General features: G+C 41.1%; 1 protein-coding gene across 4 annotated transcripts in view; it reads left to right on the top strand.

The window, feature by feature from the left end:
• The window catches only part of LOC135906653 (probable phosphorylase b kinase regulatory subunit beta), an 87,919-nt gene that overhangs the window by 27,468 nt on the left and 34,078 nt on the right, over positions 1 to 26,373 (top strand). For 3 of the 4 annotated variants that reach the window (XM_065438164.2, XM_065438166.2, XM_065438167.2), the window contains 8 exons: positions 737 to 817; positions 1,029 to 1,064; positions 11,065 to 11,220; positions 11,700 to 11,797; positions 17,176 to 17,322; positions 20,166 to 20,249; positions 20,437 to 20,541; positions 21,852 to 21,934. In XM_065438164.2, the coding sequence (XP_065294236.1) occupies positions 737 to 817; positions 1,029 to 1,064; positions 11,065 to 11,220; positions 11,700 to 11,797; positions 17,176 to 17,322; positions 20,166 to 20,249; positions 20,437 to 20,541; positions 21,852 to 21,934 (790 nt within the window). The remainder of the gene's footprint in view (positions 1 to 736; positions 818 to 1,028; positions 1,065 to 11,064; positions 11,221 to 11,699; positions 11,798 to 17,175; positions 17,323 to 20,165; positions 20,250 to 20,436; positions 20,542 to 21,851; positions 21,935 to 26,373) is intronic. The other variant, XM_065438165.1, reaches the window with a different exon arrangement.

The raw sequence follows: 26,373 nt of genomic DNA on the forward strand, positions 1-26,373 counted from the left end.
TTACCATTTTATTTGTGCTAAATAACACTGCATTTGTGTCATTTTTTGCAAGCATTTTGGTCAGTAGTGTTACGTTTACATAATGTTTACTTTACCATTTGTGCAAACATCACTGAAAGCTTCACGTGACACCAATTGCCACGTAAACATAAAAAGGTCCGCCGATTTGTTTTTCTTTTTCACATGTGTTGCCACGTGGCATAATGTGGAAATAAAATTATACGTAAGTATGAAGGCCCATTTTATGAAGATACGGCAACAGCTACTTGTGAAATACATTAATTAATTATTAAGTTTTATAGGGTGCTTTTAATAGTCACTCCCAAGTTATCTTAGAGAAGAGAATTCATTCTAATGCTTTTCAGTGCTGCCAATAGCAGGATTTATATTTAAATTGGTTAAGTTCAATGTCATTTCACTAGACCACTAGATTTAGTTATGTTAATAGTTAGGGGAAATAAGGGAGTACTGCCAACTAGAACGCACCAGTGGTAGCAGTGCACAGTTAGTTTTGCTCATCGAGAGCACCTGATTATTTTATAGGTTGTGTTTTCTTTCAGTCAGCACATTTCTGTTGTTGGATTATTTACAATACTACATTATTGGTCTGCGAGCCTTTGCTGCAGAGGTTGTGTTCGCACTTCATCAATTTGGGCCTTATTTTAGTTTGTTATTCATTTCTAACATCCATTTAGGGCTACACCTTGTGTGAGAGCTTGTCCTATTCTGCTTTCAGGTATCTTCAAGGGCTTGGATGATCAAGTTCAGAAGTACAAGCAGCTACTAGCACCAAGATTGAAGAGGGACAAATATGGAGGTAATTTGTCTTGTTAGTCATCAGACATTTGGGAAATGCTGTGTGTAACACTTTTGGAACTTGCCAAGGGTAAGTTTCCCATATTGGCAAAGGTGATAGCGCATCCTTAAGCATTGTTTTTATTCTGCTTCACTTTACAGTCTTGTTTTGCATCTTGGTAAAGTTCTAAGTTAATTCATTGGTTTCTGTTTATGGCACTGTGTAATTTCAGATGGCACTGTAGATTCTCCGTCAAGAAAGCCCAAAGGTAAAATGAGGTGTGCTGGTTTTGTAAACTTTTTTACTTCCTAGGTCTATACAAATTTAACAAACCTTCTGTTAATGTGTTACTTTATTATTGTGACTATTTTCTTTATTTTCTGTCATCAGTGTTTGTTAATGTAATCAGCCGATTTGATATCTGTGCAGTATAATCAAATGTTTGAGTGTGGCAAGTCTTTTTCCTGCTTGTTCAAAGTGTCAACATGAAATAAAGAGTGGCATCATCACATTACTACCTGTTATGGTGGCTCTGTGGCTGTGGCACTCTTCTTTTGAACATGAGTTGACATGATTGATTCCCTACCACTGCAGCCACTTTCCAGCAGAGTGGAATGCAAAAATGCTTGTGTGCCCATATTTAAGTGCTCCTTAAAGAAGCCCATGTGATCAAAATTGATTTGGAAAGCCCACTGCAGAGCTTCTCATAGTTCAGGCACTACTCTTTGGTGTTAAACTCCGTCACTCACTCTTCACATTTTGCATGCGAGGGAAATAAGAAAGTTAGCTGTTGTTATTATAGGCACTCTCTATAGTTCTCAAGAAGAAAAAAAGATAATTCATGTAAACTGTATAATGTATAACACATGTGCAAAAAGCAAGCTTTTTTTAGGGCATAATATTGAATGGAAGAATTGGAAATAATGTAATCAGTTACAGTAACAAACAAATTTGTTTTAAACATATTTTGTTGAAAAGACAATTAAGGTGCCCTTTTGCTAAAATAATGGGCCTCTCACCAGGTTTGGGCATTGCAAGTAGATGAGTGTGATTCTTGGACCATGTAATGATGATTGTGTCTATAGAGTATTGCTATAGTGCCTAGAATATGCTGACTAGTGTGCTGAGCGCAGGCGACGCAAGTACACAGGAGAATGGTGCCCACCAGCAGCACCACATACCGCATTGCTGTGTGAAACGCTGCTGGTCTCCCGCACACCACATGCTTCAGAACGAGCTACATAGTGCACGGTGCATATCATCTGTTCACGTTTACATAATTAAAAAAAAAAGATTATTCACTATATTCGAGCTCAGTACGTCTATAATCAGCATTATATCCAACGCATGTTCCTGCGTACTGCACCAGCTGTACCAACACTTGGGCCTGCGCAGTGGGACAGCGTTGTAGGGCTGCATTGCCGCTTGTTCTTAGTGATCATGCTGATGCCGGTGTTAGGCTCTGCGTTGTTAAAAATGTCCTGGTCATACAGCCACTTCTGGGCTCTGACACAGGCTGCATTACTGGCTCCGACATTCATGCCGACCACGGCGTCACACGCCAACATCGGCTTTCACCGTCACTGCACAAAAACTGTTCTGTAGCTCCTCTTGACAGCTCTGCAGTAAAATAAATTTCTACCTTTTTTGCACTTGCAAACGATCGTAGCTTTTGCTGCCATTGCTTCTTCTACATATCTTGAGCTTCATTTTGTTACAAATATTCCTTCGACATCTGTGCAGCTTCCCATTACATATCCAACTGCCATTCTAATTTTTACAATCAGTGTGCAGAGTGGTACTTATGCTATATAGCAGGAGCTTAGTAGTGTTCTGGCATGAACTTCCATTTGTGTGCAAGCGTTCAGTGGGGACAAATGCACTCACCTCATTTTGTATGGCACACTAAGAGGAAAGCATGGCCACTCATTTTACAGGGACCATGCTATAACCATTAGCCCTTGTTTTTTCGCTCTGTCCTTGCGCTTTCTCGAACTGCTTAGACCATTCTTGAAATGGGTAAAAAGACGTGCGATACCATTATTATTCCCATCTGTGCGATTGGCACTTGTTGCCGTGCCTTGGCTGGACTTCTGTCATGACTGTCATGAAGAAGCACCCATATTGCCCGACAGATGCTTTTACGAGGTGCCATTCCTACAGCACAAGCATCCACTGCCATGCCTCGAGGAGCATCGCACAGTTACGCACACATTCTGCGGCAAGCTGGAAGCATTATGTGTAGCTCATTCCTGTTAAAGCACTTTTGTTGTCCAAATATGTGGCTTTTATGATGCTTTGTGCAGGGTTGTAGAGCCTATATGCTTCATCAGCCTTCCTCCCTGACATTCTTGTGTTAAAGATGCATTTTTGATAAAGTGGTATGGCAAAATGTGTAGTGATTCAGTAAAATTGTTAGAGAGATTCACGAGCACATTTCAGTGAAGTAGAATAATGCACCCAGAGTGCATGCTGTGCAGTGGTCAACAGAGCACAGTGACTCTTAGCAATATTTAACTGAAGCCATATTCGTGAGCACAGCCAAGCTATCTACAGTGATGTCACAAAGCACACCTTGTTGGGCTAGTTGGTAGCTGCTCATTATAAAATATAAAGACGCCAAATAAACGGACACACACAAGAGAAGAGAATGGGACAGGGCGCCCTGTCCCGTTCTCTTCCCTTGTGTGTGTCCGTTTATTTGGCGTCTTTATATTTTATAATGCAGAGTGATGGCACTTTCAATGGCTCTCTGTGTCCCTCCCTATCTCTGTTCAGGCCATTAACAAGAAATCTAAATTGCAGTAAGACATAAAATTTCAGGAGTTACAGAATTTACAGAATTTCAGAGTTACAGAGCACCCATAATCTGGAAATGACTTAGAATAACAAGACACACTCTTTGTTCAAGAGGTAACCAGTTGTGCATAGTGGCACGAAACGCATCCGTTCTTTGAACAGTTTTGTCTTGGACAGCTTCACTCATCACTTGCATCTGGCACAAACGGCTTCTTGAACAGTTCTTTGCATTTGCATCTTTTCCACGGGACACAAAAGACGTACACAGGATAAAGGAAATGACCATAATGTGAATCAGAGTGAGGAACAACATGCAGCCAGATGCAGCAAAAGCAGCAAAGTGAGACTGGGAGCAGCAGCGCACATTGCACGCTCCCAATGTGCAGCACCTTCGGAAGGCCACTGTGGGCAGGCATCACAGCAATGACCACAATCTCTTGTTGGAGAGTTCCAGCACTTCGCACATTACTCAATTATATTGTAGGCACTATAGTATTGCATCATTGTACTATGTAAAAACAGTTGAAAATTGAAATGAAAGCCAACACACATCCGTTTTCTCATGGAGCCACTCTCCCCACCAGCAGCCACAACGCAGCAAGCAGTCACCTCCACGTTGCACACTCAGCCTACAGTGCACAAATAGTCATCAGCAATGCAAACAACTTGGGGATTCCCGTGAAATGAAGGTGCGCAATACTGCCACTGGAAATGCACTGTGCAGCAAGAAAAGGAGAGAGAGAAAGGTGGTGGGGATCATGACATAAGCATCATGTGGGCCCTCAGCTCGATTAAGGGAGAAAGCAGAGAAGGAATGTTGCTTGGGCTGATCGAGGCAGTTGTACAGGCAGCTCCTTGTACCATGGCCTCCGAACATTTCATTTGCTTCTGTCTCTGCTATTACTAAACACTTTTAAAAATTCTTGCAGTGTAGTACCCACTGGATGATGCTTTTCAACTTCCAATGTATAGTGAAAATTGACAGCAGAGCCTGGTGAAGGGCCCTTTAAAATATCCACCAGACAATCCTCTCATCTTTTCCTAGCATGGTAAAACAACTAGTTTTTTCTCCTTAAATTGCAACTGAAGTGCACCCCCCCCCCTTTTTTTTTAAGCATACTGAACTGCCTATTGTATGAGGTGCATCCAGAACAGAAGTGTTAAAAGTGTCAAAATACAGTTTTCCTTTTTCGAACAGATTGAGCCTGCACTGTCAATGTGTACACAGCATTGTGGTGTCACTTTCCACTGCACAGTGCTAAATGAAATACGGATGTTTTCCTAAAGTTTCGCATGAACTGCGAGGTTTGTGCTGTGATCAGGATTTTGCATGTTCAGAAGGCGGCGCTGGCAGAGATCCACAGCATTTGTGTGCAGTGCATGAACCAGACATCATGAAAAATGGTATGGTCAAACCATAGTGCAGTCAATTCACTGATGGCCAATCCAATGTGTCATGCTGTAGTTGAAGCAGGAAACACAGGTGTGAAAACTGTCTGTCACTTTGGAAAAATGACTGCTTGGTGTGTTGAAATTTTATCATACTTGGTCTGCTGGAAACTTTATGAATGTGTCATTTTTCCAAGTGATTGTGTATCAGACAGTTTTTACGCTCTTGTGCTTCACGTATCAGACAGCAGGGACTGCCTGATCTCACTCTTTGGTTGCAGACTTGTACGATACCGAAATGCAAGACTTAGTGCCATGCTGCAGCAAATTTCCAAACAAGGATAATGAGTAGGTGGAAAATCAGGCTATGTGTCACTGTATCTACAGTAATAAACATACTAGTTCTTTCCCTATGTGTTTTTATCATTTAACAGTCAGAACTTACTTTCTAGATGCACCTCGTATGAAAGAAACCTTGTCTTCCTTTCATAAAAAACTGAAAAGCCAAAGAGCACAACTTCCATGCCCCTGTCAGATGCCCCTGAATGACGTGATCTTTTTCTGCCTCGTCATTGCACAAGCATAGCTATGATCTCCCTTGCTTTATGCTCACCTGAGATGGAAGCAGTGAATCACTCATGGGGGTTGGCTAGGGACATCACAGTTGTGCTTTTCAGCATTTCAGTTTTGTTTTTGCAGATGAAATTAGTCGTTTTTTTGTTACTCTGCTGAAATTTGCAGCATCAGCTTTTTGCAAGTTGGAAAGTTATGAACACAGAATTTTAGTCCTGCATCATACTACTCTTTTGGTTAAAACTTAGTCTAATTTCTAACATTAAAAAGAAGTTGCCCCTGTGGTAAAAGGAATCCTGAAGAAATCGTGTGTATTCATACACGTGTGTGCACATGCACACACGTACGCCTAAAGATGAAATTATGTTCTCAAAATCTTTTTCACAAATTTTGTATCCCTGTGTCAGACTTTATTTGCCAAATAAATTAGACCATAGAACTTAATTTACAAACGATTCTGAGAACGATATTTTAAAAAAACAGACGTAAAGCATGCAGTTGCACATCGGCTTACATGATGATAGGTTCACTTGAGAGCACATGTCTGCACTTGTGTAAAGAGCAAATCTAGTCCAATTTAAATAATCCCCATTTTCTTGCACTCGTGACTGTGCTTATTGCTGTCTGCTTGCACATGTTGCCTGTGCAACTCAAAAGTTTGTGCACATTGTTTTGCCAAGAAATGTAGCCATGCAAGGAAAACTGAAACCTCTTACAAGTTTCGCTGAACCTCCGTACTCCTCTGATATTTGTTTACACATTTCAAATGCTGCGACAACCATTTTTTATGAACGCGGCAGCACTATGCACCACAGGGACGCCACAAATTCAAAAAACCATCCCGTGCTCCTCTCCTGGTCTTTTCCAATGCCTCTTCAGTCTTGGTGACATCAACAGGGTGCTCCAGGTCACATCACCAGGGGTAAACGCTGTTGATCAGTCGGTTGACAAAGGATGACAGCACCAGCATGACGAGAGCAGATTGTGTGTTTCAAGAAGGGAGGGGGGCTTGCCCATTGTGCTCCACTCAACCTTTTATGAAGCTTTCATTCAGCCAATGTTGCGTGGAGGGCGATCTGGGGCAGACAATGGAGGATCCTTTTTTCTGGTGTGTTGACGCGACCCAAGCTTTCACTGCACTGCATGGATTTGGTGAGAGTACGCAGCGATGAAGAGAGTCAGTGAGGAGGGTGGTGAATGAGAGCTGGGAATTCGTGGCGGCTGCATAGTCGTTCATTAAATGCCAGTAACATTGCTTTCGCTGATATGTTCATCGCAGCCTAGTTCAACCAGTATGTAACTAGTTTTCTAGCTGGTAGTGGTTCAAGGACCCTTTAAGCATCAAAGCCAAAGCTGCCATTATTTTTTTCACAGTATGAGGACACCACTGCACCCTAGATGACTGCAAGAAGTTTCAACTGATGAGATGCACTTTGTTAAAGAGCCTGTTCTAAAGCCAATACATGTTACGGATTTTATCTATGTCCTGAGGAGGTTTGCTGGCTCCTAGGAGGAAACCAAGGATCAAGGATACGCTGAGTGTTCCAAAATAGAACAAAAAGTGTGTAATGCCACTCTTGATAAACAACACTCAAAGAAAGAACAACAAACGTCTTTTGGGAACAAATTATCTATCTACATGGCATATTTTTGTTTCTCAATTTTACAAACTTGCGGCCCCTGTCAATTTCGTAAGATCCAAGTTAAGTGGGTGGGTGTGAGAGATAGAGGGGAACGGGTAAAATAGCAATGGGCTCGATCTTTAGTGACCATATGACGCCCGAGAGAGCATACAGGGAACCAATTGTTCATCTCTGTTTTTACCGCACTGCCTAATTATATATAGGAGTTAAATAAATATGGAAAAGAAAGTTCAAGGAAACAACTTTGCTGCTAGAAGGAGCCAAACGCACAGCTCCTGTATGACAGGCTGCACTCTACCAATGAGCTGTGGCGATTGTTTTCCCTCCACCCATTTTCTTGGGTACCTGTTGCACCATGCAGACTGATTTTGGCTCACACCGGCAACGGAGCCTTTTCTTCTACTTTTACTTTTAATAATATCAAAGGTTGAGACTTGCAAATTTCGCCTTCATCTATAATTGTATTAGACAGGTCAATCGTTTAATGTTTTGTTTTCACTGATAACAAGGATATTGCATTTACATAATTATATTGTCACAGTTTTGTGAGCTACTGCCACTGACCACCTTGCACATATTGTGTAAAGAATTAGCTGTTGTTACCAGGCACTGCTGTGCTCTTCGGGCAACATCTGTTTGGGATGTCCTCAAGCACTGTTTTAGTTATATAGTCATTTTGGCTGTACAGGACATCAGAAACCTCCTGAACACTGTAGTACAGTCAAACCTTCAAATAACAAAGCCACAACTGATGTGAAAATACTTTCATTATATCCAATATTTGTTATTAGTGTATAATTATTACATGCCAATATCAAAGAAGAAAACATTTATTTACTTTGATATATATATGTTCGTTATACTGAGATGTGACTGTACTCTGTGTCCAAACACAGAACTCAACATGACCTGTTTGTACTGACTTTTCTATTGTAGTGCCACTTAATGCAAGTCGTCTGCTGCAGAGCAGTTTGCAAACTTGTCAGAGAAGGAAATTCTCACATGACCTTTGCTCATGTGTTCCCATTTATTGTGAACCACATTGTGCATTAGTATTGTTTTCAAAAGATTAACTTATATTGAGAACTATATGGGTTACTCTTGTAATTGTGCAAGTACTGCTGCTGTTGACTTGTATGCATTTAGGTTCTGGTCATGTTCTTCACTTCAACAGGGGCTTTTGCAGGCATTGTGCATGTACGGTTTGTTGTATTCTGCTGCATGCTACTGACCAAAGCTTGCAGCCTACAAGCACTATGCTTGCTAACCTACTTGCGTCCAGTACACTCTTTTTTTTTTTTTTTGATCTAGTGAAGACAGCTATTTGTGATATTCTGTCCCATCTATTTACACACTTCTATTAACAGCAGTGGTGAAATTTGATGAGAGCCTTCACAGGATATGAGCATAAATCATGCTTATGCAGACAAAATTTATGTCATAAAGCAAGTTCTTTCACAGAACACAAACAGGCACATGAATACAAAGATAGAGAGGAGCTCAACCTTTGGCTTCAATGGAAGTTTGTTATGTGAGCCCATGACCCTGCCGTTGGGGTGCAAAACAGTTCCACATGAATTAATCACAATAATATAGCACAAACAGACATCTTTCTTTTGCACTCGCAGCATCCGGTTAGGTATGACAACCTTTGCCAGGTGACGAAAAGTGTGTTGCAGGCAAATGCCGAAATATAAAGGGACAGTTTGTCATGCCAATTCAATCTTGTTTTGTTTTTCGTCAGTTGAAGCACACACACTGTGTTTTTCAGGGTTCATTTTCCACATACATGGGAATAGAAAGGCTATATTAAGGATAAATAGTTTGCTTGTTTACTGTAGTGGTTGTTTCTCTTCTTTGTGTTTGCAGTATTTGCTTGCAAAGCAGCTGCAGCATTTTCTGTACTTTTAAAAGTGTAGTGTCAAAAGCCAGGTCTAATGTTACCTTTGTTGCTAATATTTGTTATATCTTACGGTACCTCATTATTTGCTAGCCCTTCTTGTTGCTTGTTTGTATATGTAAGGAATAATAAATTAACTTAGAGTTAAAGGTTGCATACCTTTGCACATTATTTCCAGGACATACAGATTGGGCTAAGGAGGAATGAAAAAGTGTGAAGGTAAAGCTAGGCTAAGGCTAAAAGGAACACATTTGTATCTAACTTTTGTATAGCTTCCATACTTTCTATTTTTTATGTGTGTGTATGTGATAAACAATTTTGGGACACAACACTGTGTGCATTAGAATTATGGCAGCCATGGCATAACATGCCTCAAGTACACTCTACAAGCTTCTTTTGTGGGGAAGAGGAGGAGGTAACTGGTGCACTCAACAAGTGAGGCTAATTTGTCATGAGCAATTGTAGGTCAGCCATTGAGGCACATAAGTTTGTGCAGGGTTGGACATTGCCACTTGGCACAACAGAATCTAGGAGAATAGATTATGTGCACTTTTATTGATGTTTTATTGCATAATGTTGGGAATAGTAACTACCCAGTTAAGTTCGAAGTTTGGCTGTCATCTTGGAGTATCTGAAAGTATATACTTCTGGGAATTTTTTTAAGTGATGCTGCAAAATTTCAGTGTTCCCTCCATCATTGGGTGTTAATGCTTCCATGCATGTGTTCATCAGCTGCACTTTGCTCTATTGCTTATGTGTGCTATGTGGCAGCATGATTTTAAAAGTATGCTTGCTTTCAATTGTTTTGTTACTGGCATGTGCATGACCTCTGCACATGCTTTATTTTTAAACATAATTAGATTTGCTGCCAGGATTTTCTGTATGCTACCATGCTAACTGCAGTGTCACGTTCTTGGAAATTGTGGTCCTTGTAGTGTGTCACCCTGGCTGTCCTGAAGTATGTAATTGGTACCAAAAGGATGCACACAGAAACGAAGAGACAAAAAGATGCCAATAATACTGGCAGCCAATGTCATTGTCAGTGTTTTTCCTTCTCTGTTTCAGTGTGTATTTTTCTTTTTCAGCAATTACAGACTAAGCCAACAACAAATCCTTTTGAAGCACCCAGACTGTTATCATCTGTTTCTTAAATTGTCTTCCTTATCTCTTTGAGAAGTAATAGCACATGTTTGTTGTGAAATTTGGCGTTCCTAGGATAGAACGGGTTAAATGGTTGATGAAAGCAGCATAAAGGCAGTGTTGTCAAAATCGGCAGCTTATGTCTGAAGAACTGTCGTATTGCATTTGCCTCTTTGGTACCTACAATTTTTTGTTGGACTGGCTGGCAACATATTTGCTGTGTTCCATATTTGCTTACATGGTTGTTGGAGTGGAAGAGGTGGAATGCTTTTAATTGGCTAGCCTGAGCACATTTTTATTTTGCGTCTGTTGTTCTACAAGTTATCCTTGTAGTCTCAAACAACTCTCTACTTGAAGCTCTTCCTCGACTCTCTGGGTAGGGCACAGTATTACCCCTCTACTGAAGAATATTCTGTGCTTAAGTGATGCTCCTCTGTGATTGCTATGACTAGGAATTGATTGAGAAATGCAGCCCTGGTATGGTGCATTTGCCACTGTGAGCACCTGAGTACAAAATTTTCACTGAAGAATCGCGTGGAGTGTCATCGAAATGCTGCAGCCACTTTAAACAAGAGATAGTGCTGCCATCCACTTTCTTGAGTGAAGGATGAGTGTTGAGTGAAAGAATGTTCTAGAATATGGAGGCTAATCTTTAACAGTGGAAAGCTTATTGAAATCTTTTGTGTGTCCTGTGTTGGTATTTTTGTTTGTAATTAATTTTATTGTAAGAGTCTGTTTATAGGTACTAGAGAATCAGCCAAATGCGCTGCCATCTAAATTTACAATTTTGCCACTCAACCTGTGTCTGGAACATTTCATTACAGACTACATTGTGCCTATGTACTTCTACGTCCCCAAGGAGTTCCTTGATGCGGAACGAACAGATCCAGGATCACAGCCCAGGTTGCCAAGCCCTGAAGGGGACGTGGACAACTTGTTCATGATGGGCCAGGCATTGTACATAATCTCCAAGCTTTTATGTGAGTCAGCGGTTTGAGCTTGGCTCTTCTATTTCTAATGTTGGTGTACGACTGGGAGAATGTGATTAGGCAGGCTTATGTGTATTTTATATCCTTGTGAATTAACTCTATGCATACTCAGGCTATCTCAGCATTCTGCCGTGCTTAAGCTAGTCGCTTGTTTTAGACGTGTGTGCAGTGGTATAAGCTTTCCAGGAATTTTTCTTGAGTTGTCTTGGACCATGCTGTTGACTGAATTATCAGGTGCTGGGCTTCCATCAAAAGGAGTGTTGGGTGCCTGTGAATTAATTGACAATGATGAAAAGCACAAGAGCAGGCTTGTTTTAGAGCAGTTCTTTCTTTTCATTGCATCAGAGTAAAAATGCTTTCAAGAGAGATTATTCTTAGTTTATTAATAGATGTCTGTGTTTCTTACAAGTTATTATCAAGCATGTCTCATCTAGTGCCAGTCACCTCTAATTAAGTGACTTGTTGCACAGTGGAGGGCCTCTTGCACATCTCTGAACTGGATCCAGTACGACGGTACTTGCCCTCTTGTAATCGGCCTAGACGAACTGACAGATACTCGGCGTTTCAGGTGGGCCATATGTACCTCTGTGTTACATCTCCTGTGTTAATTTCCCATGTTTTTGGTGGTGAAAGGTAGAATTGGCAGCTCTGATGTCTATGTTCAATATATATCTACAGGTTTATTATGACAAGGTTGAACTGTTGGGATGATGGACTGCTTATAACTAATTTGTTGTAGTGAAGTGTGATAGTTTAGCTTAAACAGTGCACCTGTTCATAATCATTTGTATACTTTAGTTTACCTCTTTGTTTAGAAGCATCTTTTGTATCAACTATGGACGTATAAATTTGTGTATGCTCTTCGGAAACTTCAAATATTGAATATAAACTGAAATATGAAGTCATTTATAATGTGTAAGTTAAGGCATGAGCTTAGTTTAGTACTTGTTTGCCATTTTGCTGAGCAAAAATTTTTTTTTTAATTGTTCAGGATAGAAAAACTAAGTTAATGTAGAAAAACAGTGATATCATGCTGAAAGGACTAACATACTGCAGTCAGTAATGTCATGCCAAAAGGATTAAAGTACTCGATTTAACATTGTACTTATAATGACTATGACCAACTATGACTACCTTAAGTTTGTACATTTATATGTATTCATTCTCATTTGCTACCTGTGAAAAAGATGCTTTGTAGCTGAAACAAACAGCCATTTCACTTGTGTCATCTCGCATCACTTCTCTTTACGTCTAACTTGCTCTGCTTCTCAGGCAACAAGTTGCTCCTAACCAAGGGCGCTTGTTCAGGTTATGTGTATATACTGTTGTGCAGTGTTCTGAAGGACATGGTAAAAAATTGGAGTGTGGTGTGAACTGGTCACATATTTGCCTTAGGAGCGGTGTATATGCTGTTATAGACTATGCCGTTCCCTTTTTTTTGGTGCTGCCATTTCATGCATTTAACTCGCATATGGGATACCTGGGCTCTGATCCTCACAGGGAAAGGCAGTTGTGAGTATTCTCGCCATCCTGCCTGCACGCTTCGCTTGCAAGTCTGGAAAAGAGCCTCTAGCGTTATATTGCTGTCCACCAACCAGCCTCATTTTTGAGAGCTTTGCTTTCATGCATGGCACTTAGCCTGAAATCTGACCCTTGGCACTGAGCAGACCAGCATTGTGCTACTTCATACTCTAGCAGCTGAACAGGCTGAAAGTGACCCATGGGTTGCTTTGCAACAAGCCAGGTAGCTGTATTTCAAGGCTGAGAACCACTTGACAACCGTTGTGTACATTTGTGTGCACTGTAGTGTTCAAACAACAAACAAGTATACAATATTGCATCTAGGGGGATGCTATGGTACTACGACATAGCCATGTCTTGCAAGTGTCAGCACATGAAGTTTATTTGTACCAGCAGAAACTGAGTGTTGGTCAAAGCAGAGGTTTACACAGGCTGCTCTGCTTTCCAGAGGCACACTGAAAGGTATTTTAAGATATTTGTAGTGACAGTGAAAGAGTGCTTCATTATGAGAATTTATTTAACTAATGCTTTTTGTGTGTTCTTTACAAATGTCTAATGTTCTGGATGCTGTGTTATCCACACATTGTGGCGATATATAAGGCAAATTTTTTATGTCTGTTAATTACTTTTTACTTCTTTACACCTTTAGATCATTGTGCAATTAATTAAATGTACATGAAACCACCGGAATTTGCAGTAAAGGCAATATGTTGATGCTAGGTACAATTCAGCTTTAATTACACCATAATGATTGAAAATTCGCTTTCATGCAGAAGTACTTATTGCACAGCTGCACCATTGCACACCCCATTTTATGTGCCTCTTGTTTGTGAGGCATTCATTTTGCATGATGTACTGCTGTTGAGTTTCTTTTTTTGCTTGAGTAAGGTGTTACTTGGTGCTGTATGCATGACCAAATAAAATGCATAGGATTTGCATGCTGCCTTATGGCCATCTGCTTTGATGTTATTCATGAATGTCAACATTGTTTTGTCGTACAGTAAAACCTAATTTTAACAAAACTTAAGTAGAGCTGCTGACTTAAACCTTGTAGAGAGTAATGGGTTCTAAGAATAAGAAATTTGGGTATTTTGCAAGTTAAATAGCGTACAAATTTACCATTGAAGGGAAAAAAAGGTAATAAAAAATTATGCAGATCCAATGCACATCTTGGAATCTATGTGACGTGAAGCTCTTGTGAAGCTGTTAATCAAATGCTTTAAATTTCCACATTTCATTGCTGCGGTCTAAAGGAAACTGGCGTGTGCGTATGTGACTCTCGCGTACCCATACTATGCAATGTGGCATGCAACTATCATCTCAAAGAGCTAGTTGGCGTTGGCACATAGACGATTGCAGCCTATTGGTTAGATCGAGCTGCTGTGCTTGGGTACCAAAATTTAATCCCATCATCAGTCACATCATTCAATTTTTTTGTTAGTGAGGTATTCGGCAGTACAGCAGCGGTGCCCAGAAGCCACGATCAGGAAAGTCCAGTGTTTGGAAAGAAAACTTCGCTTTAAATGTATTCAAACAAAAGTACTGAGAAGCAGGATGCGCCACTCCTGATCTAATACTTACAACAACATTCAAGTGCCAAGACAATGCCATTGTTATAACCAATAAATATTATATCGAAAAAATTGCAAAAGAATTGCACAAGACAAAACAGAGAGGTCAATCACCAAAGCATTTTAACTAGGCAAAAAGAAGTACAGTCAAATCCACTTATAACATTACCGGTTTTAACAATACTCAGTTTTAACAGTGTGCAGCCATGTCACAGTGAACTTTTGGGTGTTTTATGGTAAAGTAAACAGCTTACTAGAGTTTTTCCTTGCTGCATTATTTGTTATAACAATTAAATCTGGCTACTGGGTGTCTGTGCTGAAAGGAAACGGAACGCGATGTCTTGGAAAAATAAAAAAGAAAAAAAAGGGGGGAGACATTGCCCTTGCCTGTGTGTTGTGCACGTCGCTTACCTTCTCCTTGCCTTCATTGCAGCGCCAGCCTCTCTCACCTCTCTTCCATCTCCCTTCCACTCCTCTAAAAAACAAGTCGGCGGGGCTGTCAGCATAGTCGACTCGTGTTTCGAAGCTGTGGAATAGAAATGGGAGAGAGACACGCGGTGCATGCAGCACAGCACGTAGGCGGGTGTGGCGGCTCGCATTTCTTCTTTTTCTTTTCCAGGATACTGTGTTCCTTTTCCTTTTAGCGCAGACACCCAGTAGCTAGATTTAATTGTTATAACCAATAATGTGGCATTGTAACATTGCAGTAAGTGGTTTATTTTACCATAGAACACTCAAAACTTCAGGGTGCTGCAGCTGCTCTTTGTTATAGTCAATGTATTGGTAAAACTGCTACTATTACTAAGTGGGTTCAACTGTGCTATCCAAGAAACTGATGTTTGGTGGACAATCTGCCATGTTCACCTCATTAATTTACATACTGTAACATAGATTTTATCCAGCTAATAAATTACTCTAAATGCACCAGAGCTTAGGAAGTTGGTACCATTGTTTTGTCTTGGCCACTATTTTACTGCATCTTGGCAAGAATTTTGCAGTAAAACCAGGAAACTAAATGGAGAAATGTTTGAAGTACTCACTGGTTGTTGGACATTGTATGTGTGTTGTGGAATGTGCAACTGGGTGATGCATGAGCTTATTTGTACTTAACTTTAGCTCATGCATATAAAAGTAGGGAAGTGACTTGGTGGTCATACTCGCATTATTGATTTTATCCTGTATTGTAATCTTTATCCCTGAATGGATGTGTATGTATTCTTTATTTCCACTAATCGTTTGCATGTGCCTCCATTTGGCCAGTATTGTGGTACTTACTACACTGACCTCTTGATTAGAAAATATGAACCTTTTTTTTATCACTTGAGTGTACCGTATAGACTCGCATGAGGGCCGCACTTTTTTTTTTCGCAATTTTGATGAGGTGCAGTTTTTACATGGGACTGCGCCTTTTGGTCAAAATGGTGCCGGTGCAGCCAGCGACTTGTGCACACTCCGGATCTTGTGCATACCCCGGCTCTTGCCATCTAGTAGCGGCACGCGGAAGTATGCAGTGCACGAAAATTTGGCAATTGCATGACCAAACACGATTGCTTCTCCGTTGGAAATTCTTTTCAAAATTTTGGGCTGCCAAGTGAGGGTGCAGGCCTCACGCGAGTGTATACAGTATATCAGCATGGAGACCTCTGGAAGTGTACATGACAGATTTTAGTGGCAGTAGCTTGCTTTTAAATGTTTCAGATTTTAGTGTGTCCTCCGTCATGCGCTGAGCACTGAACTTACAAGCTGAGGTAGAACCCATGGCCACAGGCCCATCTCAACGGCACAGTAAACAAACTTCAAGAAATATGTTTGCTGCAACTAGTGCCATCTGAGATTTTGTCAGCTTCATTGGATTGCAGTCATTTCTTTTTGCACTGAAATTTGTTTGGTTCTGTTTACATTTTCTCTTCTTCAGGAAAGGAAGCAGTAACTCCTTTCTTGAAGTTCATGAAGTCAAAATGCAAGCAAATTGTGCTGTTTAATGCCTTTTGCACTTCAGCTTATATTCAATAATGTCAACAGATTCTAATGAGAGATACCCTTCAGCGCACTGTTGAACGTCCCACATCATATGAAAATGCATGACTAGGTATGCTTGTGTTTTTCATTGTGTAATTTTTTTTAAATGTCCAGTATCTATTTGGCACAGTTCTGCAAAACACACTTGAGCATTCTTTGAGTAGTAATTTGTTTAAATTTTCACAGCAACATAGGAGCATGAAACAAAGCAGCTTTCCCAGAAGCAACAGTCGGTTTACTGTGTTCATCTTCTCTGACAGAGTAATCTTGTTCAGGAATAAGCAGTGATGACTTCTGTAAGCTCTGATTTGACATCGTCACTTGCTTGAGTGCTGTAAGCCACACTGCGCACAGATTTATAAAGTGGCCATGATGTCCAACTTTATTCTGCCTTCTTTTCAGTGAGCATGGTATGTTGTAAAATAAGAAAGGGAAGAAAAGGTAAATTTAATTATTGTTGTCATGTCATGAACAGTTGCAAAGCCGAAATAGTGGCTGGTAAATTTGGCCACCTAACTGGAAAGCATTATCTTCCGTGTTTTTGACCTAGAGCAAGCATCTAAATGAAAATGACTGTGTGGCATATTTTAGAGGCAGTTCCATTTTTCTCTTTAAGCCACTACATGGCAACATATTGTTTGACAACAGGTTGTTTCCTTATTGTGAGGTTTCACTGTACTCGTTTGTTGAATGTTGGTCAGCGTTTGCCTCTATGTGTTCACTAATTAATGGCACATATACACCGGGCTAACTGAAGACTGTGCTGCTTGGTGTATGCACATTTTGCTGTCTGTATCACAGTCACTGATGCCTGTGGGCTACCACACATATCCAGAGTGCAGCCACAGACCTGGTGGTGCAAGTGGTGCTGATAGCCGAGAGCATGCGGCTTCAGGCTATGATGGCAACATATGGCATCCAGACTCAGACACCGCATGAAGTAGAACCTGTCCAGATATGGTCTCCAAAGCAGCTGATGAAGGTTTGTTATTTTTGACAGCATTTGGACAGATTGGAAAATAGTGGTTTTATCGGAACCGAGCTATGAATGGTCGCTTGATTACTGCCATTCGAATAATTGCTTGTTTACTTCTTTGTTGCAGCAATATTGTTTTGATGGGGCAAAAAAAGAGAATTGCCCTTTTATTTCTCAATTTAGCCAATGTCATTTAGTAGGTATGCAGTCTTGCATTACGTGCATCACCCTTTATGGTGCAAGGACTCCTCTTTAACCACAGCATCTTTTGCTGATCATGAGTGTTTATACTACAGTAGAACTTCGTTCATACGCTTTGGAAAAAAAGACAAAAGAAAAACGTGCCAACCGGGAAGACGTACGATCCGAAGTAACTAAAAATATTTGACAGACTTTACTATTGTTGACATCTACACAATGCGAAGCGTCGCGCGAATTGTTGCGGTTTGAGACACCGACGCGCATCGATCTAGGGGTGCTCCAGCGGCCCGAGATGTGTCTTGTTGTTTTCCTATTGCGTGGTGTTTTAAGAGGGCGACAGGGAACCGAAAAGAAATCTAGCTGGTTGGCAATGCCGGATGCTGCCAAAGCGAAACGTGATGCCCACATTGCGCTGCCTGCAGAAGGGAACCGCAGCACGTTTGGATTATCGCCTACTAAAATCGTGCGGTGTGCTACCAATGGCACTACGCACCACACGCTGTAAAACAGATAGGTGAAGCTGCTTATCACAGTAGGTTCAGCGGCGATAGCTGTGAATGCGGTGCGCGATGACTCGGGCAGATATTTGCTGGTACCAGAATAAGAAACTGCGCACCATCGTTTTCACGCGAGACGAGCGGCTATATACAGTAAAAGCTCGTTAATTCGAACCGCACGGGGAAGCCGCTTCAGTTCGAATTAACGAAAGTTCGAACTAACGAAAGTGAAGGAGGGCAACAATACACTGCGATTTGGAAGCAGTAGGGAATGTCTGAAATTTGGCGTGTCAGAAAGTGATGGCGTGTGCCGCGGGCACACGCCATCTTCAAGTCGAAGCTCTGGGTCCGACTGTGCCACACCACCGATGTCCACCGAAACGAACGTTAGCCGAGGCTTAACACCATCACAATGAATCGCGACGGCCGATACCTCCTAAGCTGAAAACAGAGGTACACAACCGATGAAGACTGCCGAGACAAAGACGCCGAACATGTGAAGGTGGCGAAGGCCCTGATTCGTTGGTTCTTGATTGCAAGCGCAGCTGCGACGTACTTGATTCGCTGTGTTTTGGCGCTTGCCGTGCCATCTCCGCACAACATTAGCAGCTGTACAAGATTTGCAAGGCCTCCGAGATTCGCAACGGGCAAGAAGTTTCGGAGGTTACGTAGAACAGAGAGGCGGCAGCTGCCGCTGCCTTCTGGCTGACCCCGCGTCGGTTAGATTTTTTTCCGATTTAGCCTTCTCTCGCCGTTCTCTCCGTTTAGGAGGCAATACAGCCTTGTGTGTAGGCAGTAGGCACGTTTCTCTGGCCGTGTGCCAGGCGAGCGTAGTTCGAATTATCCGTGAGGGAACCTTCTCGCGTTCGAATTAACGGACTTTTTTATACATAGACTTCTGTGGAGCTTGGCCGGACCAAATCGTACAGTTCGAATTATGCATAAATTCGAATTATTGAAGTTCTTAACGAGCTTTCACTGTACTGTTCTTGAACCCATGCGCCTTGCACCTTTTCTTGTTCACACGGGATCTGACAACCAGAAAACGTATACGATTGCAGTCTGGTAGCAGGGAACGGTGGCGCATTTTGGTTATCGCCTATTAAAAGCATGTGCTACGCTTCTGACAACACCACGCGCTGTGAAACAGATGGGCGAAGATGCTTGTCACAATAGAGTTGGCGGTGATAGCTGTGAATGCCGCATGCGGTGACCTCGAAGAAGATTTGCTGGTACCAAAATGAGCGATTCAGTGCAGGCCGGCATTTTCATGTGAGCTTGGCGGGCAAGTATTGCAGTGAAGCTGCCTCGGCGGGCAGTTATATATTGTTCTCACTTGCGCGCACCTCACCTTGCACATTCTCTTGTTTACATGGGGTCTAGCAGCCGGAAAACGTATCATATGATCGCAGTTTCGTGACGTACTGAACATTGATGCCAAAAATCGTGTTTTTCTGGGATGTATGAGCCGCTAAAAACTGAGCGTAACACTGTTGGGTCATTTTTTTTTTGTTCTCGATTGCAAATGTTGGCGCCAGTAAACATACTTAACGGGAACGTATCAACAAGGTTCTACTGTATCATTAGGGTTGCTTGTATAACTGTGGCATGAATCATAGTAGGGCACTGGACTTCTTGAAAACTAGCAAGTCTACTTATTTTAAAAATTTAGCCAAGTTTGTAAATTGTTTGTGCCATAAAGTAGGTTTATTAGAGACAAAAATAAGTAGAAAGCCCTTATTCTGATATTCATCATTATCATATTTTTATTCTTATCTTAGCATTCCTAAATTACAAACAACTTTCTGGACCAATAGCCAAAGACTATTGTATTCTTTTCCTGTAACCATTTTTGGCACCTATGAAAAAATTACCTGCTGTTGTAAGCATTTATATAATGTGGGAAAGCGCGTAGCTTATAAGAAAACAAACCAGCATTCCTACTGACATCTGTTACATTCCACCAGCATCACACCAGTTTTAATCATTACCTGCACAATTTTAGCATGTTTCAATCCTTTCAGAAATTTAATCGTAGTGTTACACTTTATGTGTGTGATATTTCTTTAAATTTCGGTTTGTCTTCTTATAGACTGCACGTCAGCTTTTCTTCCTCCTATCCTGTTTTTTATTATTATAATTATTATTTAGGTCTACGAATTCCTAGGTGTGAACCGGAAGCTTGGCTTGAAGGGAAGACCGCAGCGTCCAATTGGTGCGTTAGGAACAAGCAAGGCAAGTCCTCTGAAATTACTACTTGTTAGATTGAAGAAATGTTTTTCAACTTTGACTTCATTCTTTGAGAGGCATGCAGGTTATGGAATGAGCTAAAAAACCTTTCATTGTGAAGAATCTTCAGTACTTTGTCCTTTGCATCATTTTATTGCACCACATTTCCAGCTGTTGTGGTTTTTCTCTGCAGCTGTATCGAATATGTGGCCAGACGGTGTTGTGCTATCCGCTTATCTTTGAGGTCAACGACTTCTACCTCTCACATGACATGGCGCTGCTCATCGATGACATAAAGGTACTTAAATACTTTTGTGTTCACTAGTAATGTAAACTGGTAGCAAAGTATTTGCATGTACTACCCACCATGCCAGCTCAAGGGCTGTGGTGGTGAGTTTATTCTGCTAAGCACTACCTAAGCAGCTCAATACCTCGGAGCCGGATGTTAATATCTACAATAGCACAATGAAATGGTGCCGAAAGATCAAGGTGTTGGTGCCAGCTGTCTTTCGTATTTGCATCTTTTCTGGCTTACCAATCTTAGTATGCCTAATGTTCTGCAAATAAAAACTGAAAACGCTGAACCTTTGTTATAAAAACAATGACTCTGCAGTGCTGGTGTACCAGTGATCCTTCAGTGCAAGAGATACTGCATTTGGAAATATTATGCAGTACTGGGCATGTGGTAGCTTCCAAAATGTGGCTAAAGGTGAAATTAGAGGCACAGTGAAATACTGGGTCTATCTTGAAGCACTTATTTCATTTTTATATGGAGTCATTTTTTTTTTTTCACATTTGCTAGGCTTCAAGTCAGGTCTTACTGTGCATGATGGGATGTCTCATGCCTTGTACACCACCCTGCCCCCTCATTTTTTTTTTTGTCTTTGTTGGTTTGTTTATTTTTACAATTGGCACTTTTGCTGCATGGAAAAGCATGAAATTATTGGAAAATGAGTGGGGAAGGAGGAGCATGGTGGCTGATATTCACCGTACTCAGTTTCACACATACCAGGCAATGCATTGGAGGCTAGAGTTACTTTTCGTATTGCCTGGACTTGGGACTAAAAAAATATTGCATGCCACATGAAATCCAGACATAAGAATGTGTTGCGTCATTTGGAGTAACAATGATTTTGTATGTTGCAATCGCAACATATGAAAAAATTATTGCATGGAAGAGGTTGCATATATCTGAGCCTTTTTACTGAGGAACGAGCACAGAGACATGTTTGTTTCCTCAAAACACTCATGAGCAAAACATTGTGTGTGACTTACTAAAAGCCAAAACAAAACAAAAAACAGTATGCAAGCACTACACATTTGATGAAACACTAGCTCTATCCATTAAAGTTTCTTTACATGAAGTTATTCAGTGGAACATGTTGTGTATCAAAAGCCAGTTCGCCATGAAATATGTGGAGCTATATATTTCTAGGTTTGTACTGCTAGTAGTTGCATAGCTTTCTCAGCGTCGCCTGTTTAATATGAAAAGAAGTATTAATTTACATGATGCAAACTACCTTGAATGTGTCATTTGTTTTCTTTTTGCAAGAGTTTACATTCTGACACATGGGCATTTACAAGTTTGTTCTCTTTTCCTTTTTCCAGAATGAGCTGACGTTTGTTGGAAAGTACTGGCGCATGTCTGGTAGGCCCACGCTTGCCATTGTTATCAGAGAAGACAATATGAGGTTTGTATTTTTCTGATGCAATTCTTTGGATTTGTAACTGTTATGGCTGGTGACTAAGTACAAGATAATTTTCTCTGCAGCTTCAGCCCTGTACTGCATGAATTTTCGTTTTGTTGTGATAAAATTAGACATATCTTTGTTTGTGCCAGAAATGCCCGAAGAAACCTGAAATTTCTAAAGTAACACATGATTTTATAAACTGTAATGCTAACATATCACATATGCATGCAGTTATGGTAACATAGCACCATGCAGTTATGTGTATATATTATAACTACACAGGGTGTCCCAGCTAACATTAGCCAAGCTTTCAAAAATAAAATATAATATGTAAGAGGACGCAACCAATGGTATTCTATCAGCAGTGACATACTGCACCAGGAGGGTCTTTTTTATAATAGCATTGTCAATAATTACATGAGATTAATTAACGAACTTGAGCATTGAAGAGGAGGACAAACGCATTGAACAGAGTTAATTCTTCCCAGTAAAGCCTAGAATGCAAGGACGCTTGGGAGTAGCACCTGAAGTGCATAATCATGCGGCTATTTTCATAGTTTCGCGTTTCCTTATAACGCAGAAAAAATATCATTATGCAAGACATAGCACACCGAAAACAACTGAATCGGGTGTTTTAAAACACAATTATTACTTTTATATCAGAAATGTACCCTCAACTCAGTAATTAAAAAGTTAATTAATTAATCTCGTCTAATTATTGATAGTTCAAATATGAAAAAAAATTCTCCTGGCGTGGTATGTCACATTGACAGAATACCATTGGTTGCATCCTTGTATCATCATCATCATCATCAGCCTGGTTACGACCACTGCAGGGCAAAGGCCTCCCCGTACATCTCCAACTACCTCGGTCATGTACTAATTGTGGCCATGTCATCCCTGCAAACTTCTTAATCTCAGCCGCCCACCCTAACTTTCTGCCGCCCCCTGCTACGCTTCCCTTCCCTTGGAATCCAGTCCTTAACCCTTAATGACCATTGGTTATCTTCCCTCCTCATTACATGTCCTGCCTATGCCCATTTCTTTTTCTTGATTTCAACTAAGATATCATTAACTCGCATTTGTTCCCTCACCCAATCTGCTCTTTTCTTATCCCTTAATGTTACACCCATCATTCTTCTTTCCATAGCTCGTTCCATCGTCATCAATTTAAGTAGAACCCTTTTCGTAAGCCTCCAGGTTTCTGTCCCGTAGGTGAGTACTGGTAAGACACAGCTATCATACACTTTTCTCTTGAGGGATAATGGCAACCTGCTGTTCACGATCTGAGAATACCTGCCAAACGCACCCCAGCCCATTCTTATTCTTCTGATTATTTCAGTCTCATGATCCGGATCCGCGGTCACTACCTGCCCTAAGTAGATGTATTCCCTTACCACTTCCAGTGCCTCGCTACCTTTCATAAACTGCTGTTCTCTTCCGAGACTCTTGAACATTACTTTAGTTTTCTGCAGATTAATTTTTAGACCCACTCTTCTGCTTCGCCTCTCCAGGTCAGTGAGCATGCATTGCAAATGGTCTCCTGAGTTACTAAGCAAGGCAATATCATCAGCGAATCGCAAGTTGCTAAGGTATTCTCCATCAACTTTTATCCCGAATTCTTCCCACTCCAGGTCTCTGAATACCTCCTGTAAACACGCTGTGAATAGCATTGAAGAGATCGTATCTCCGTGCCTGACGCTTTTCTTTATTGGGATTTTGTTGCTTTCTTTATGGAGGACTACGGTGGCCGCGGAGCCGCTATAGATATCTTTCAGCATTTTTACATACGGCTTGTCTGCACCCTGATTCCGTACTGGCTTTATGACTGCTGAGGTTTCGACTGAATCAAACGCTTTCTCGTAATCAATGAAAGCTATATATAAGGGTTGGTTATATTCTGCACATTTCTCTATCACCTGATTGATAGTGTGAATATGGTCTATTGTTGAGTAGCCTTTACGGAATCCTGCCTGGTCCTTTGCTTGACAGAAGTCTAAGGTGTTCCTGATTCGATTTGCGATTACCTTAGTAAATAGTTTATTGGCAACGGACAGTAAACTGATCAGTCTATAATTTTTCAAGTCATTGGTGTCCCCTTTCTTATGAATTAGGATTATGTTAGCGTTCTTCCAAGATTCTGGTACGCTCGAGGTCATTAGGCATTGCGTATACAGGGTGGCCAGTTTTTCTAGAAAAATCTGCCCACCATCCTTCAACAAATCTGCTGTTACCTGATCCTCCCCAGCTGCATTCACCCTTTGCATAGCTCCCAAGGCTTTCTTTACTTCTTCCACGTTACTTGTGGGATTTCAAATTCCTCTAGACTATTCTCTCTTCTTGTATCGTCGTGGGTGCCACTGGTACTGTATAAATCTCTATAAAACTCCTCAGCCACTTGAACTATCTCATCCATATTAGTAAGGATATTTCCGGCTTTGTCTGTTAACGCATACATCTGATTCTTGCCAATTCCTAGTTTCTTCTTCACTGCTTTTAGGCTTCCTCCATTCCTGAGAGCATATTCAATTCTATCCATATTATACTTCCTTATTTCAGCTGTCTTACGCTTGTTAATTAACTTGGAAAGTTCTGCCAGCTCTATTCTAGCTGTAGGGTTAGAGGCTTTCATACATTGGCGTTTCTTGATCAGAGCTTTCGTCTCCTGCGATAGATCAGAGCTTTCGTCTCCTGTCTAACGGAGTTACCACCGACTTCTATTGCACACTCCTTAATGATGCCCATAAGGTTGTCGTTCATTGCTTCAACCCTAAGGTCCTCTTCCTGAGTTAAAACCGAATACCTGTTCTGTAGCTTGATCCGGAATTCCTCTATTTTCTCTTTTACCGCGAACTCATTGATCGGCTTCTTATGTACCAGTTTCTTCCATTCCCTCCTCAGGTCTAGGCTAGTTCAAGTTCTTACCATCCTATGGTCACTGCAGCGCACCTTGCCAAGCACATCCAGATGTTGTATGATGCCAGGGTTAGCGCAGGGTATAAGGTCTATTTCATTTCTAGTCTTGCCATTCAGGCTCCTCCACGTCCACTTTCGGCTATCCCGCTTGCGGAAGAAGGTATTCATTATCCGCATATTTTTCTGTTGTGCAAACTCTACTAATAACTCTCCCCTGCTATTCCTAGAGCCTATGCCATATTCCCCCACTGACTTGTCTCCAGCCTGCTTCTTGCCTACCTTGGCATTCAAGTCGCCCATCAAAATAGTGTGTTTGGTTTTGACTTTAGCCATCGCCGATTCCACGTCTTCATAGAAGCTTTCGACTTCCTCGTCATCGTGACTGGATGTAGGGGCGTAGACCTGTACGACCTTCAATTTGTACCTCTTATTAAGTTTCACAACAAGACCTGCCACCCTCTCATTAATACTATAGAATTCCTGTATGTTACCAGCTATATTCTTATTAATCAGGAATCCGACTCCTAGTTCTCGCCTCTCCGCTAAGCGCCGGTAGCACAGGACGTGCCCGCTTTTTAGCACTGTATATGCTTCTTTTGTCCTCCTAACTTCACTGAGCCCTATTATGTCCCATTTACTGCCCTCTATTTCCTCCAGTAGCACTGCTAGACTAGCCTCACTAGATAACGTTCTAGCATTAAACGTTGCCAGGTTCAGATTCTAATGGCGGCCTGTTCGTCCTTATATATTCTGTATTTTATTTTTAAGAGCTTGGCTAACATTAGCTGGGACAGCCTGTATAGAAATACATTTGAATTGGAGAAAACCTTCAAAAAAAAACATCACAACCATTGAAAAACTTGAAACCTTGCTGTAATAAATGCAGGGTATTTTTTGCAGCTTGTGTTAGTACACGTTTCTTTAAAGTGTGATGACAACTTCCTTGATTTACTAACTTGTACCTGCAGTATCTAAGCTAGATCCCTTAGTGAACTTCCATTTATGTTAATTTTTGCTTTGTGTAGGCTTTAGAAGCTTGAGTAACCAAAAAGAATTCCTTCTACCTCTTTCTCCGAGATTTCATTGTTGCTTCTCTTGTCTTAAGCTCTAGGAATGCAGCTGGCCCCATGCTATGTCTTTTGTAAAAACTTCTGGAATTTTTTCTGACGTATTCACCTTGAAATGCATAAATTGTTATCCTCTGCGCAGCATGGATTCCGTAAAGGACTATCTACGATCACTCAATTAGTTGAATTGGTTCATGACACTTCACAAACGATAAATTCCCGTGGACAGATGGACCTCATTTATTTGGATTTTGCCAAAGCATTCGATAAAGTTTCCCACTCCAAGCTTTTGTTCAAAATTAATACTGTGTTTAAGAATCCTAACTTCACAAAGTGGTTTACATTGTACTTACAGTGCCGTCAGCAGTACGTTCAAATAAACGCGCATAGGTCCAGTCTTCAACCGGTGTTATCCGGAGTACCTCAGGGAAGTGTCCTAGGTCCTCTTCTATTTCT

Source organism: Dermacentor albipictus, chromosome 1, assembly GCF_038994185.2.
Source record: "Dermacentor albipictus isolate Rhodes 1998 colony chromosome 1, USDA_Dalb.pri_finalv2, whole genome shotgun sequence".
Lineage (NCBI taxonomy): Eukaryota > Metazoa > Arthropoda > Arachnida > Ixodida > Ixodidae > Dermacentor > Dermacentor albipictus.